At 49.2% G+C, this 12,141-nt stretch overlaps 1 protein-coding gene across 1 annotated transcript in view; it reads left to right on the top strand.

The window, feature by feature from the left end:
- CSNK2A1 (casein kinase 2 alpha 1) overlaps positions 1-9,227 on the top strand; it is a 53,345-nt gene extending 44,118 nt beyond the window's left edge. The window contains exons 8-13 of the mRNA XM_058177201.1: positions 125-235; positions 2,836-2,937; positions 4,227-4,327; positions 6,152-6,300; positions 7,949-8,035; positions 8,551-9,227. Coding sequence (XP_058033184.1) covers positions 125-235; positions 2,836-2,937; positions 4,227-4,327; positions 6,152-6,300; positions 7,949-8,035; positions 8,551-8,666 — 666 coding nt within the window. The 3' untranslated portion in view covers positions 8,667-9,227. The remainder of the gene's footprint in view (positions 1-124; positions 236-2,835; positions 2,938-4,226; positions 4,328-6,151; positions 6,301-7,948; positions 8,036-8,550) is intronic.
- The last annotated feature ends 2,914 nt before the right edge of the window (positions 9,228-12,141 follow it).

The raw sequence follows: 12,141 nt of genomic DNA, 5'->3' as shown, positions 1-12,141 counted from the left end.
CTTCATTTCCTTTGTTTCTGGTTTTGTTATTCCCTTCTGGCGGCGGGGGGGGGAGGGGGCTGCCGAGTGCCAACCAAAGAAAAATATTCTATCTTCCACCTTAATCTCTCCTCTTCTTTTCCAGCTGAGGCTAATAGATTGGGGTTTGGCTGAATTCTACCATCCGGGTCAGGAATATAACGTCCGAGTGGCTTCCAGATACTTCAAAGGGCCGGAACTCCTTGTAGATTATCAGGTATTTGCACTATAATAATAATAATAATAATAATAATAATAATAATAACAACAACAACAACAACAGAGTTGGAAGGGACAACAACAACAACAACAACAACAACAACAACAGAGTTGGAAGGGACCTTGGAGGCCTTCTAGTCCAACCCCCTGCCCAGGCAGGAAACCCTCCACCATTTCAGACAAATGGTTATTCAACGTTTTCTTAAAAACTTCCAGTGTTGGAGCATTTACAGCTTCTGGAGGCAAGTTGTTCCAGTGATTAATTGTTCTCACTGTCAGGAAATTTCTCCTTAGTTCTAAGTTGCTTCTCTCCTTGAATAGTTAATATAATACAATATAACAACAGAGTTGGAAGGGACCTTGGAGGCCTTCTAGTCCAACCCCCTGTCCAGGCAGGAAACCCTACACCATCTCAGTCAGATGGCTATCCACCATTTTCTTAAAAATTTCCAGTGTTGGAGCATTCACAACTTCTGCAGGCAAGTCGTTTCACTTATTAATTGTTCTAACTGTCAGGAAATTTCTCCTTAGTTCTAAGTTGCTTCTTTCCTTGATCAATTTCCACCCATTGCTTCCTGTTCTACCCTCAGGTGCTTTGGAGAATAGTTTGCCTCCCTCTTCTTCGTGGCAACCCCTTAGATATTGGAAGACTGCTGTCATGTCTCCCCAGTTCTTCTTTTCATTAAACTAGACATACCCAGTTCCTGCAACCGTTCTTCATATGTTTTAGCCTCCAGTCCCCTAATCATCTTTGTTGCTCTTCTCTGCACTCTTTCTAGAGTCTCAACATCTTTTTTACATCGTGGCGACCAAAACTGGATGCAGGATTCCAAGTGTGGCCTTACCAAGGCATTATAAAGTGGTATTAACACTTCACGTGATCTTGATTCTATCCCTCTGTTTATGCAGCCCAGAACTCTGTTGGCTTTTTTGGCAGCTGCTGCACACGGCTGGTTCATATCTAAATGGTTGTCCACTAGGGCTCCATGATCCCTCTCACAGGTACTTGATGTGGAATGACCACAAACCTGGGAAAAAGGGATGGGCGGAACCAGCAATTGGGCTACTACCCCAGTAGAACCTAGGAGCAAAAAGGAAGCAAAATGAAATGAAGAAAGAACGATATTTAGAGCCAGTTTGGTCAGCAACCTGTGGCTCTGGAGCCACATGTGGCTCTTTCATCCCTCTGCTGCGGCTCCCTGTTGCCAGTCGGCTCCACAGCTGATAGGTTAGGACAGGTAGAGGAAAAAGGACGCCACACTAGGAGGAAACTCTATGGCAGGGGAAGTGGACTTCTGGTTGGTTCCAGAATTGAACAGGGGGCTTCCTGTTAGGACCTTTGTGGCTCTTTGAGTGTTTAAGGTTGCTGACTCCTGGTCTAGCGGTTAAGGCACCAGGCCGGAAAGCAGGAGAGAGTAAGTTCTAGTCCCGCCTTAGGTAGGAAAACCAGCTGGGTGATTTTAGTCCAATCACCAGGAAGCCGTGAATTCTAGTCCCACCTTAGGCATGCAAGCTGACTGGTTGACTTTGGGCCAATCACCAGAAGGTTTTGCGTTCTAGTCCTGCCTTAGGCATGAACTGGGTGGCTTTGGACATTGGCCAAACTCATCAGGAGATGATGAGTTCTAGTTCCACCGTAGGCAGGAAAGTTAACTGGATAATAGATAAAGATAGAGAGATGATAACAGATACAGATATGTGATAAATAGATAAGTTGATCCAATGGATGGATGGATCCACAACGTCTGGAGCTCCCAGAACTTCCGAAGGCAACCTCTGTTCCATGGGTTGATTGTTCTCACTGAGAGAAAATGTCTCCTTATTTCCAGGTTGAAGCTCTCCTTGGTCAGTTTCCATCCATTATTCCTTGTCTGGTCTTCAGGTACCTTGGAAAATAACTTGACCCCTGTTCCTCTCTGTGGCAGCCCCTCAAATATTGGAAGACTGCTCTCATGTCTCCCCGGTCCTTCTTTTCATTAAACTAAGACATGCCCAATTCCTGCAACCGTTCATCATATGTTTTAGCCTCCAGTCCCCTCATCATCTTGGTTGCTCTTCTCTGCACTTCTTCTAGAGTGTCCACATTTTTTTAATAGTGTGGTTAGACAGAAAGACAGGCAACGCTGGTGCTGGTCTGTTTTAAGCCTTATGGGAGGGGCCAATCATCTCTTGGCCCTACTTCCGAGTCGTCCTCTTTGCTTGAGCTGCGCTTGCCTTCTGGCAGCTCTTCTCATGCGCGCATTAGGAACAGGCTCCTCCTGTTCCTCTGCTTCACTACTATCAGGCTCTGGAGTCTGCACATCACTCCCCGATGGCCCTGGCCCCATCTCTGCCTCCGACGCAGAGTCCTCATCCGGGCCTTCCCCAGCCTCCAGGACTGGCCCAAGCTCTTCCTCAGCCTCATCGCTTTCCGAGTCCATTGCCAGCTCCACAGGCTGCTGACGGACCACAACAATAAGAGCCACGGAGGCGTCAACCCTTCCTACATGATGCAGTCCGTCCAGTGTCTCCATGAGAGCATCGCCCATGCTGGCTGAGTCTTTCCCAGGTCGATCTGCCAGCGAGCCATGCTAACGAGTTTCCTTCCCTTCCTTGTAGATGTACGACTACAGCCTGGACATGTGGAGTTTGGGGTGCATGCTCGCCAGCATGATCTTCCGAAAGGAGCCTTTTTTCCACGGTCACGACAATTACGATCAGGTGAGAAGAGGGCGGGGAGCAGAACCTCGCAGCCTGCACATTCACTATGAGGTCAGCCAGGTATGGGCAGAGAGGTAGATGCTCAGGTAGACCCCATGGAACAGCCTCCCAGTAGGTGGTTTCATTCCCCCCCCCCAATCTGTGCAGCCTTTGAATGGGGGGGGGGTGTCTACAAGTCCCTTGTAAAAAAAAAAATCCTCATTTCAGGGAGCTGTTTTGGGGCCCCTTCAAATTCATATTTCATAATTAGGTAGGTAGATTAGGTAGGTAGGTAGTTGGATAGATGGATGGATGGATAGATAGATCAATAGATAGATAGATAGATTGAGATGGATGGATGGATGGATAGATAGATGGATAGTGTTGTGCCTCGTCCTCCCTCCTCTCCTCAACCGGGCCCCTCCCGTCTCCACCCGGGCCTGTTATCAGACTCGGAGTCTGATAATGAAGATGAACGGCCTGTCATGCCTCCAGCCCCCGGCCCTGGCCCCATGCCTGGAGAGGATGTCAGGAGCGAGCAGACAAGCCTGATAAACTTCACTCCTACAGCATGTGAGCAGGAAGCCAGCCACGTGCTGGAATTACTGACAGCAGATCCAGCTGAAGAGAATTCAGAGCGGGAAGATCCTCGCTTCCGGAGATCTGAGAGGTGACGCCAGCAGAAGGAAGGGAGGGGCAGGCCTCAGCATTTATCCAGGCTGAGTCGTGGAGCCACACCCCACAGCCTATATAAAGGACCTGCTTTTGGCATTCCAACCTTGAGTCAAGCAAAGTCTCACCTAGTTTGCTGATATCGGACTCTATCGCTGAAGTCACAACTTGGACTCCTGCCTGCCCTGATAAACCTCGAAGGAATTTGGCAAGCTGCAGAGGCTTCGTTGCCATGTTTGATACGGACTTCCTAGATCCGGTCGTTGTCGGGGGAGTGGGACACGACAGATGGATGGATGGATGGATGGATGGATGGATAGATAGATAGATAGATAGATAGATAGATAGATAGATAGATAGATAGATAGATAGATATGCATGTACAGTAGCAGGGTCACTGCTCGAGAAAAGTTTCCAGAAGATGGGCTCCAGCATAAATTGCCAAGCGTCTGAAATTTGATCACGTGACCCTGGGGATACTGCAACCGTTGTAGGTGTGAAAAAGAGCCATAAGTCACTTTTTTCAGTGCCTCTGGAACCTCAGTCACTAAACGAACTGTCTTAAGTCGAGGACTGTCTGTATTGAATTTTTTCCCCCCCCATCATTACATCCACTATCTCCCGTTGTCTCCTTGCAGTTGGTGAGAATAGCCAAGGTGTTGGGAACGGAAGACCTATACGACTATATTGACAAATACAACATTGAGCTGGACCCCCGTTTCAACGACATCCTTGGCAGGTAGGATGGAATTGATCGAGAAGACGGAAGGCAGGCCACGTTCCACAAATTTGTCTGTGGGTGTTTGAGGAAGGGAGGCGAATGGAAAATCCAAGGAAGTCCTGTTGCAGTAGGAGATAACCAGGCTGAGCCCAAGGGGAGGGGAGGGGGTCTAAGCGACGAGTCCCTGCATGCTCACAAGAGATCTAAATCCAGCCTGCCTGGAATGCCTTCTTAGTTCCCGGTCATTTCCCTTGACGGTTAGTAGCTCAGATTCTTGTAGAAAACTTAAAACTTGCAATAATTCTTTATTCTCATTTGAACTGCCCAAATATTCTGATTGACAGTTGACTTTTGGAACATTATCTTTGGGACCCTGAAGACCTGGTTTTTGCCAATGGGCCTGGGAAGCCCGGGGGGCGGGGTGGGAGGGAGGGGGATACAGAGGTCATCAAGTGACCAGTTTGTCACCAGGGGGTGTGTGGTGATTTATTGGGTTTGTAAAATTTGGGGTTTTGTTTTTTGTAAATATTCTGCCCAAAAATACCAATCAGAGGAGAATATTTACAACTGAGGGTTGAAATGAGGGTGGCTTGGTTATTTTCTTGCGGACGTTTCATGACCCAACTAGGAAACATCAGAAAAGAGGGGGTTTTGTGGGGAAGAAGAAAAGAGAGGGAGGATTGTGGGGTCCTTGGTGAATTCTTTTGAGTTTGGTTGTTTTGCTGCTGACATTTCATCACCCAACTAGGTAACATCATCAGTGCCAGAAAGAAATGGGGTTTGCCATCAGTCCCTTCTAGCACTGATGCAAGAAAACAACCAAGCTCAGAGAGCTCCGAGGATCCCACAATCCTCCTCCTCCTCCTCCTCCACCTTCTCCTCCTGCAAACCCCACTCCCTTCTAGCACGGATGATATTCCCTAGTTGGGTCACGAAATGCCTGCAAGAAAATCACCAAGCTCAGAAAGCACCAATGACCCCTCAGTTCTCCTCCTCCTCCTCCTCCCACCCTGCAGACCCCACTCCCTTGTAGCACTGATGATGTTACCTAGTTAGGGTAATGAAATGCCTGCAAGAAAACAACCAAGCTCAGAGAGCACCAAGGACTCCTGACCTTGAGTGAGTTGGGCAGCCACATAAATTTCCTTAAATAATAAGACAGTTTACAGTGCCACAGGTGGCATGCGTAGCCATATCAGTGGGCACTTGAGCTCAGCTTGAGCCCACCAGAAGTAGGGAAACATGCTGTTTCCTGCCTCCAGAGGGCCTGGGCGGTGGTGGGGAAGGCCCGTTTTTCTCTCTCACCAGGCTCCAGAGCCTCTCTAGGAGTCTGGGGAGGGCGAAAACTGCCTTTCCCAACCCCCCCCCCCGGAGGCCAGAAACGCCCCGTTTACCAATTTCCGGTTGGACAGGAAGTGACGTTTTTTGCCGTCTCCAGCCTCCAGAGCCTTTCTAGGAATCTCTGGAGGCTGGGGACAGCAAAAAAGTCACTTCCTGTCCAACCGGGCCGTTTCTGGCCTCCAGAGGGGGGATGGGGAAGGCCGTTTTTACCCTCCCCAGACTCATAGAGAGGCTCTGGAGCCAGGTGAGAGAGAAAAACGGGCCTGCCGGGCCATCACGTGCCAGGAACTGGGTTGGGGTCGTGCGTACATACGCTTGGGGGGGGTGCATAAAATTATGGGTGTGGGCACACATGCACATGACCCCCCCCCCCTTTTCTGGCACACGATGGCAAAAAGGTTAGCCATCACTGGTTTAGACTAACAAGCTCTGATGCACCTACCAGAGTTAAAACAGTAGCGTTTCTTTCCCTCCCTCCACCCCCCCACTTCTCTCTCGCAGGCATTCACGGAAACGATGGGAACGTTTCGTCCACAGTGAGAACCAGCACTTGGTCAGCCCCGAAGCCTTAGATTTCTTGGACAAGTTGTTGCGATACGATCACCAGTCACGACTGACCGCGAGAGAAGCCATGGAGCACCCTTACTTCTGTGAGTCTCGTTCTCAGGAAGCCCAGCCAAGCGTCCTTCGGCCGGACGAAGACCCCGGCAGGAAATATTACTTCATGTAATATTTCAGAATAACCCCGGAGAATGCTAGATGCTGCACTAATTGACTTTAATTACTCCTTACAGTGACGGGGTTGCGTCCTTTTCTTACGACAAGTTGGTGTGGGCCAAAGATTGCAAAATACGAAATCGGACCTGGAGCTGAGTAGCTGAGATATGAAAAAAATGAAGCTTTGTGTAGAACGATGTTACTCAAGTGTTGTGACTTTAAGAAGGGTGGACTTCAACTCCCAGAATTCCCTGGGGAGTGGCTGGCTGGGGAATTCTGGGAGTTGAGGTCCACCCCTCTTAAAGTCTGGCAGGGAGATGAATAGTTGTTTGTCACACCTATTCATCTCCACCCCCTGCCATTTATCACTAGAGCCAGGGACCGGCTTTGGGATGGAAGAGCAGCGGTGGCTCTTCCATCCCAAGGGCCAGCCCATAGATTTCCCCTACTCTCCTCTGCCTTCTGTACATCAGGCACTGGACCCTGCTGTTCCTCCTCTTCCTCATCAGCCACCTCCAGACCTGGGGGCTGTTGACTCTCCATCTGAGGGCTGATGGATGGCCCAAGCTCCCTCTCAGATAAAGCAGGGGTGTCACTCAAGGCCTAAGGGCCAGATCCAGCCCACGGGGTGCTTAGATCCGGCCGCTGAGGCTACCCTGGAAACAGTGAAGGATCATCCCACAGTACCCCGCTGAGCTTCGTTTTCACTGGCAGAGGGTTGCAGGAGGCCGTCGCAGCTGAAAACGGAGTTCGTTTTTGCTGGCAGAGCATTTGGGCTACCACAGGTCCCCCTCTTCCTCTCTCTTTCTCTCCACTCTTTCTCTTTCTCCCACTCTTTCTCTCTCCCTCCCTCCCTCTTATTCTCTGATTCCCTCTCTGTCTCTCTGTCTGTCTCTCTCTCTCTCATTCTCTTTCTCTTTCATTCTCTGTCTCTTTCATTCTGTCTCTTCTCTTTCTCTTTCATTCTCTGTCTCTCTCTCATTCTCTCTTTCATTCTCTGTTTCTCTCTTTCAATCTCTCTCTCACTCTCCCCTCTTTCTCTCTTCTCTTTCTCTCACTCTCTCTTTCTCTCCTCCCGCTCTCTCTTTCTCTAACTAAATCTAATCATCTAACTAAAAACTTTCTCCCTCTCTCTCTCTCTCTCTCATATTCTGATTCCTCTCTGTCTCTCTCTCTCTTTCATTCTGTCTCTTCTCTTTATCTTCCATTCTCTGTCTCTGTCTCTCATTCTCTCATTCTCTGTCTCTTTCTCTTTCTCTCTCATTCTCCCTCCCCCCTCTTTCTCTTCTCTTTTTCTCTCTCTCTCTTTCTCTCTCTCTCTCTTCCCCTCTCTCTTTCTCTCTCTCCCACTCATTCTCTCTCATTCTCTGATTCTCTCTCTCTCATTCTCTCTCTTTCATTCTCTGTCTCTCTCTCTTTCATTCTGTCTCTTCTCTCTCTCTCTCTCTCTCTCTCTCTCTCTCTCTCCTCACTTAACAACTGGGGCGGGAAAGGTCGTAAAATGGGGGCAAAGCTCACTTAACAAATTTCGGAAGCCCACGCACGGGGGTCATCGTCTCCCTTCCTTTCTCGCCTTTCCAGACCCGATTGTGAAGGACCAGGCTCGGATGAACTCAGCCAGCCTGCCAGGAAGCAGCACGCCTGTGAGCAGCGCTGGGATGCTGTCAGGTGAGTCCCTCTGGGGTGCCGAGATAGGAAACGGGCGGGTTCTCCCGGAAGGCCTCTCGTCCTGCTGCTGCTTGGGCTCCCTGGCAGGCAAAGGCACTGCATATGGCATGGGTGGCGTTCCCCAATTTGTAAGCCACCTTGAGTCGCCAGGGGCGAATAGGTGGCAATATAAATTGCCTCAATAAATAAATAATAGTTGGGTCGGGAAATGTCTACATGGAAACCACTAAGCTCAGACAGCACTAAGGACCCCACAGTTCTCCTCCTCTTCCTCTTCCTCTTCCTCCCCACAAACCCCCCTCCCTTCTATCACTGATGATGTTCCCTAGTTGGGTCATGAAACTGATGATGTTCCCTAGTTGGGTCAGAAAACAACCAAGCTCAGAGAGCACCAAACACACCAGAGGCTATTCTCATTTGAGGGGGGGGGTGAGGATGGGGGGGCAAATTTGCCCTCTCCGGGTTGCTAATTTTGTTCTTTTCTCTGCCTCCTATTCTCTCCCCCCACACCCCAGGAATTTCTTCAGTGGCGACGTCTTCCCCCCTCGGACCTCTAGCCGGCTCCCCCGTGATTGCCGCTGCCAACCCGCTGGGAATGCCAGTACCTGCTGCCGCAGGGGCTCAGCAATAAAGGACACCCCCCTCCTCCTTCCGTCTCCCAGACGCCGGACTGGAGCCACCATCGGGCTGAGGGTCCTCCTTCACTCACACCCCTCCCTCCACAGCCTCTTGTAGCCAACGTGGGGAGGGGGCGGGAAGGAGAGAGAGAGAGACAGGAGGAGCCATGTTGGAGCCATTGCTTGTCGATTGATCGTCCTTCCGTCATGTCATCCATATGTATCTCTCTCTCTCTCTCTCTCTCTCCCTCCCCTCTGGATATATATATAGAGATATATATATATATAGATATGGATGAATCTTCTGATGCTGAATTTCTTCCCTCCCTCCGCCCCGCCCCGCCCCAGGCCTGCCTTTTTTTTTTACTTGAACGTTTTGTAACTCAGAGGAACCCCTGGCAAAAAAGAAAAAAAATATATCCACCCACGGGGGCGTTTCACGGACCCTTTCTCGCCTGTTCCCGCTCGCCCCGTCCCCAGGTCCTCCTCGAAGACTCTTTCCAAAGTGAGGACGCCGGTTCTTCCTCATCTCGGTTTCTCTCGTCCTTAATGACTCGCCGATGCCTCTTCGCTCCCTCTGCGTGCTCCCCCCCCCCCTTGCAGGGGGAACATAACGTCTCCATCGCCCGCCCACGTCGCCCTGTGGAATTCCAGCCTCGGAAAGCCGGCAAGATGGGAGACAACGGGGGCGTCTCGGAAGCCACGTCGCCGTTTTCCTGCAGCGGCTCGGAACGGACTCGGTTTGCAGAAAAGGAAGGACAAAAAAAAAAACGGTCCATGATCCCATGGGATTGTCTTCTCCTCATCTTAATCCAAAGCCTCCAGGCCTCGCCATCCAATCCGTACCTCCCAAAAAAGATAGCATCCGGCCCCACCGCCAAGCATAAACGTCTTCTGGACTTCTGGAAAAATCCCAATTTTTCACCTGTTTTTTTTTCCTGGAAAAATCAAATTTTTCACCTGTTTTTCTTTTCCTTTTCCTTTCCTTTTTTTTTTAAAAAAGAAAACACACCTCCTCAAACTTCTAACAGGTTAGATCTTGGAAAGAAGAAAAAAACCCCAAACGGATCTAGGGGGTGCTCTGTTGACCCTCCCATATATATATATATTTTCTTCATGTGCCATGTGGTGAGAGCTGTGTGTGTGTACGTGTGTATGTGATACTTAGAGGAAGCTGGCGGAGAGAAAATTTTCGAGGGGAAAGAAAAAAGGCGTGTGAAAAACAACGCGGAAACAGGTCAGCTCGTAAAGGTGTCCACTCCCTGTGATTGTGTGTCTGTCTACTACACACACACACACCCCACCGAAACGCAGAGGCCTCTGTAAGGCAAATCGGTCTCGCTCTTCCTTATGCTGAAATATCCTACGTCGGAATGCCCGGCTGTAAATAAAAAACTTTTCTTTTTTTTTTTTAATCGATCAAAGGTTAGATTTAACGTCGCCTGCGCGGAGGCTCTTCTCTGGGTCAGTATCAATACGTTTTACATTACGCGCAGCCTCTTAACCCCTGGAATTGGGGCTTCGGACCAGGAGGCTGGGCTCTGCGTGTGTTTGTGTGTATGTATGTTCGGAGTGTGTGCGTGTGTGTTTTGTGTCCCGAAACTGGTTCTCCCCATTGCCGTTTCGGCACCTCGCCAGGATTCGGTGGCCGCCGCCGCCATCCCGTGTTCGGAAGCCTTACAAAAAGTGTGCTCACAAGCCAAAATGTCGCCGGTTTTGAGGGGGGCCCCCCCTGTGTTTTCCTCGCGCCGCACTGGAATGTCAGGGCGGCCGTAGTGAAGGGCAGGATGGAAGCCCCGTCCCCCATTTCTTTCCAAACCACTGGAGGTCCGTATCTCGCTGCCGGGGGGCGGCCTTGGAAGCCCCATCAGATCCTCCGTGAAAAATTATTCGTTGGGGGCGGCATTGCTACGCGTGTCCTGCTAACCGTCTCGGGGTAGGCCTTGAGTTTCATACTAATATGCAACTTTCGGAAACTTGGAATTCTGGGGGGGGAGCCACATTTGCGTTCTTCGGGGTGGGATGGGACCTGGGTCCCAAAGCAAGAAGCAGCACGAGATCACCCCACCCCACCCTCAGCGGTTCCCTTAAATGAGATGAGAAAGGACTTTCGGATGCCCGCCGGCAGGAAATTTTCCCACGGCGGCACCTGCGAGAAATTGGGGAAAGGCAGCATCGGTGCGCCTAGATTTTGCACTAGGACAGCTCCCCTCTGGAGCTGGGGATCGATTCAACCCTTCGCTTTCTTCTTTTGATCTTCGAATTTGGCATGCAGGGCAAAAAAAATAGGATTTGTCGCGTGCTTCTTAGGAATCGGGTGCCGGGTGCGAGGTGATGAGGATTTAAGGGTGCGTGGTGGTGGTGGGGAGTCGCCAAGGGGAGCAGTATCCATCCAAGCTAACCCAAGGTGGAAATAATTTGTGGTCGAGGAGTTGATGTTAAACCGGGTGTTTCTCAATTTTTGGCCCCTCTTAAAAAAGATGCGTGGACTTCAACTCCCAGAATCCCCTGGGAGTTGGAAGTCCACGCATCTTTTAAAGGGGCAGACTTAGTCGAGAAAAACTTGCTGCGCTCAACTCCCTTCCCGGTGCTCATCCTGGCCTTGCAGCCCAAAAACCTGCAGATTGTAACAACGTCTGTGTTGTAAATTACCTCATCTGTATACGTGGTATCAGAACACTTTTTTTAAATTACTCAGCACTTCCTGGGAGGGGCGGGGTGGGGTGGGGGCTGGCATTGTGCGAGATGGCAGGAAAAGAAAAGGAAAAAGAAACGCCAGTATAAATAGTCCTGTTTGCAAATTTGAATCTTTTTTTTAAAAAAAAAGAAAGATCTTGTTTGAAGTGATCTTTTTTATTATTTTGTTAAAATTTAGATTGGTTTTTTTTCTCTCTCTCTCTTTCTCTTTCTGGATTTACCTGAATGGAATTGTAGTGTCACTATTGAAACTAACCCTTAATTGTGCTGAGAAGTTGTGCCATGGAGGTCTTTAATTTTTTTAAAAATAAAATCATTGAAACAAAAAAGTCTGGTGAGTCCCTAACTCTTAAAAGCAAACGTAGCCAGCCAGCCGTGGGATAGATTTTTAACTCCTAGGACCTAGGACTTGAAAAGCTGCTGGTACTTAGAGCAGGGCTCTCCAACCTTGGTCCCTTTAAGACTTGTGGACTCCAACTCCCAGAGTCCCTCAGCCAGCAAAGCAAAGCTGGCTGAGGAACTCTGGGAGTTGGAGTCCACAAGTCGTGTTTTTTTTTTTAAATACTTTATTAAACTTTTTTACATTAAAAGCATAAAAAAAAAGGGGAAAAAAAGGCTTATATCATTTAACAGTTTATTTGTGGTGTTTTTCATCTAATAATAATCCATGCAATAATGACAAACATTAAATTATACATATTTGTGTTCTTATTTTATCTATGGATTATGTTTAGTAACTAAATATTCCTATCTCCTTTCCATCCATCCATACCACCGTTCCCATATACCATA

This window comes from Ahaetulla prasina, chromosome 3 (genome assembly GCF_028640845.1).
Source record: "Ahaetulla prasina isolate Xishuangbanna chromosome 3, ASM2864084v1, whole genome shotgun sequence".
Taxonomy (NCBI): Eukaryota; Metazoa; Chordata; class Lepidosauria; order Squamata; family Colubridae; genus Ahaetulla; species Ahaetulla prasina.
This window is presented reverse-complemented; position numbering and strand designations above follow the sequence as displayed.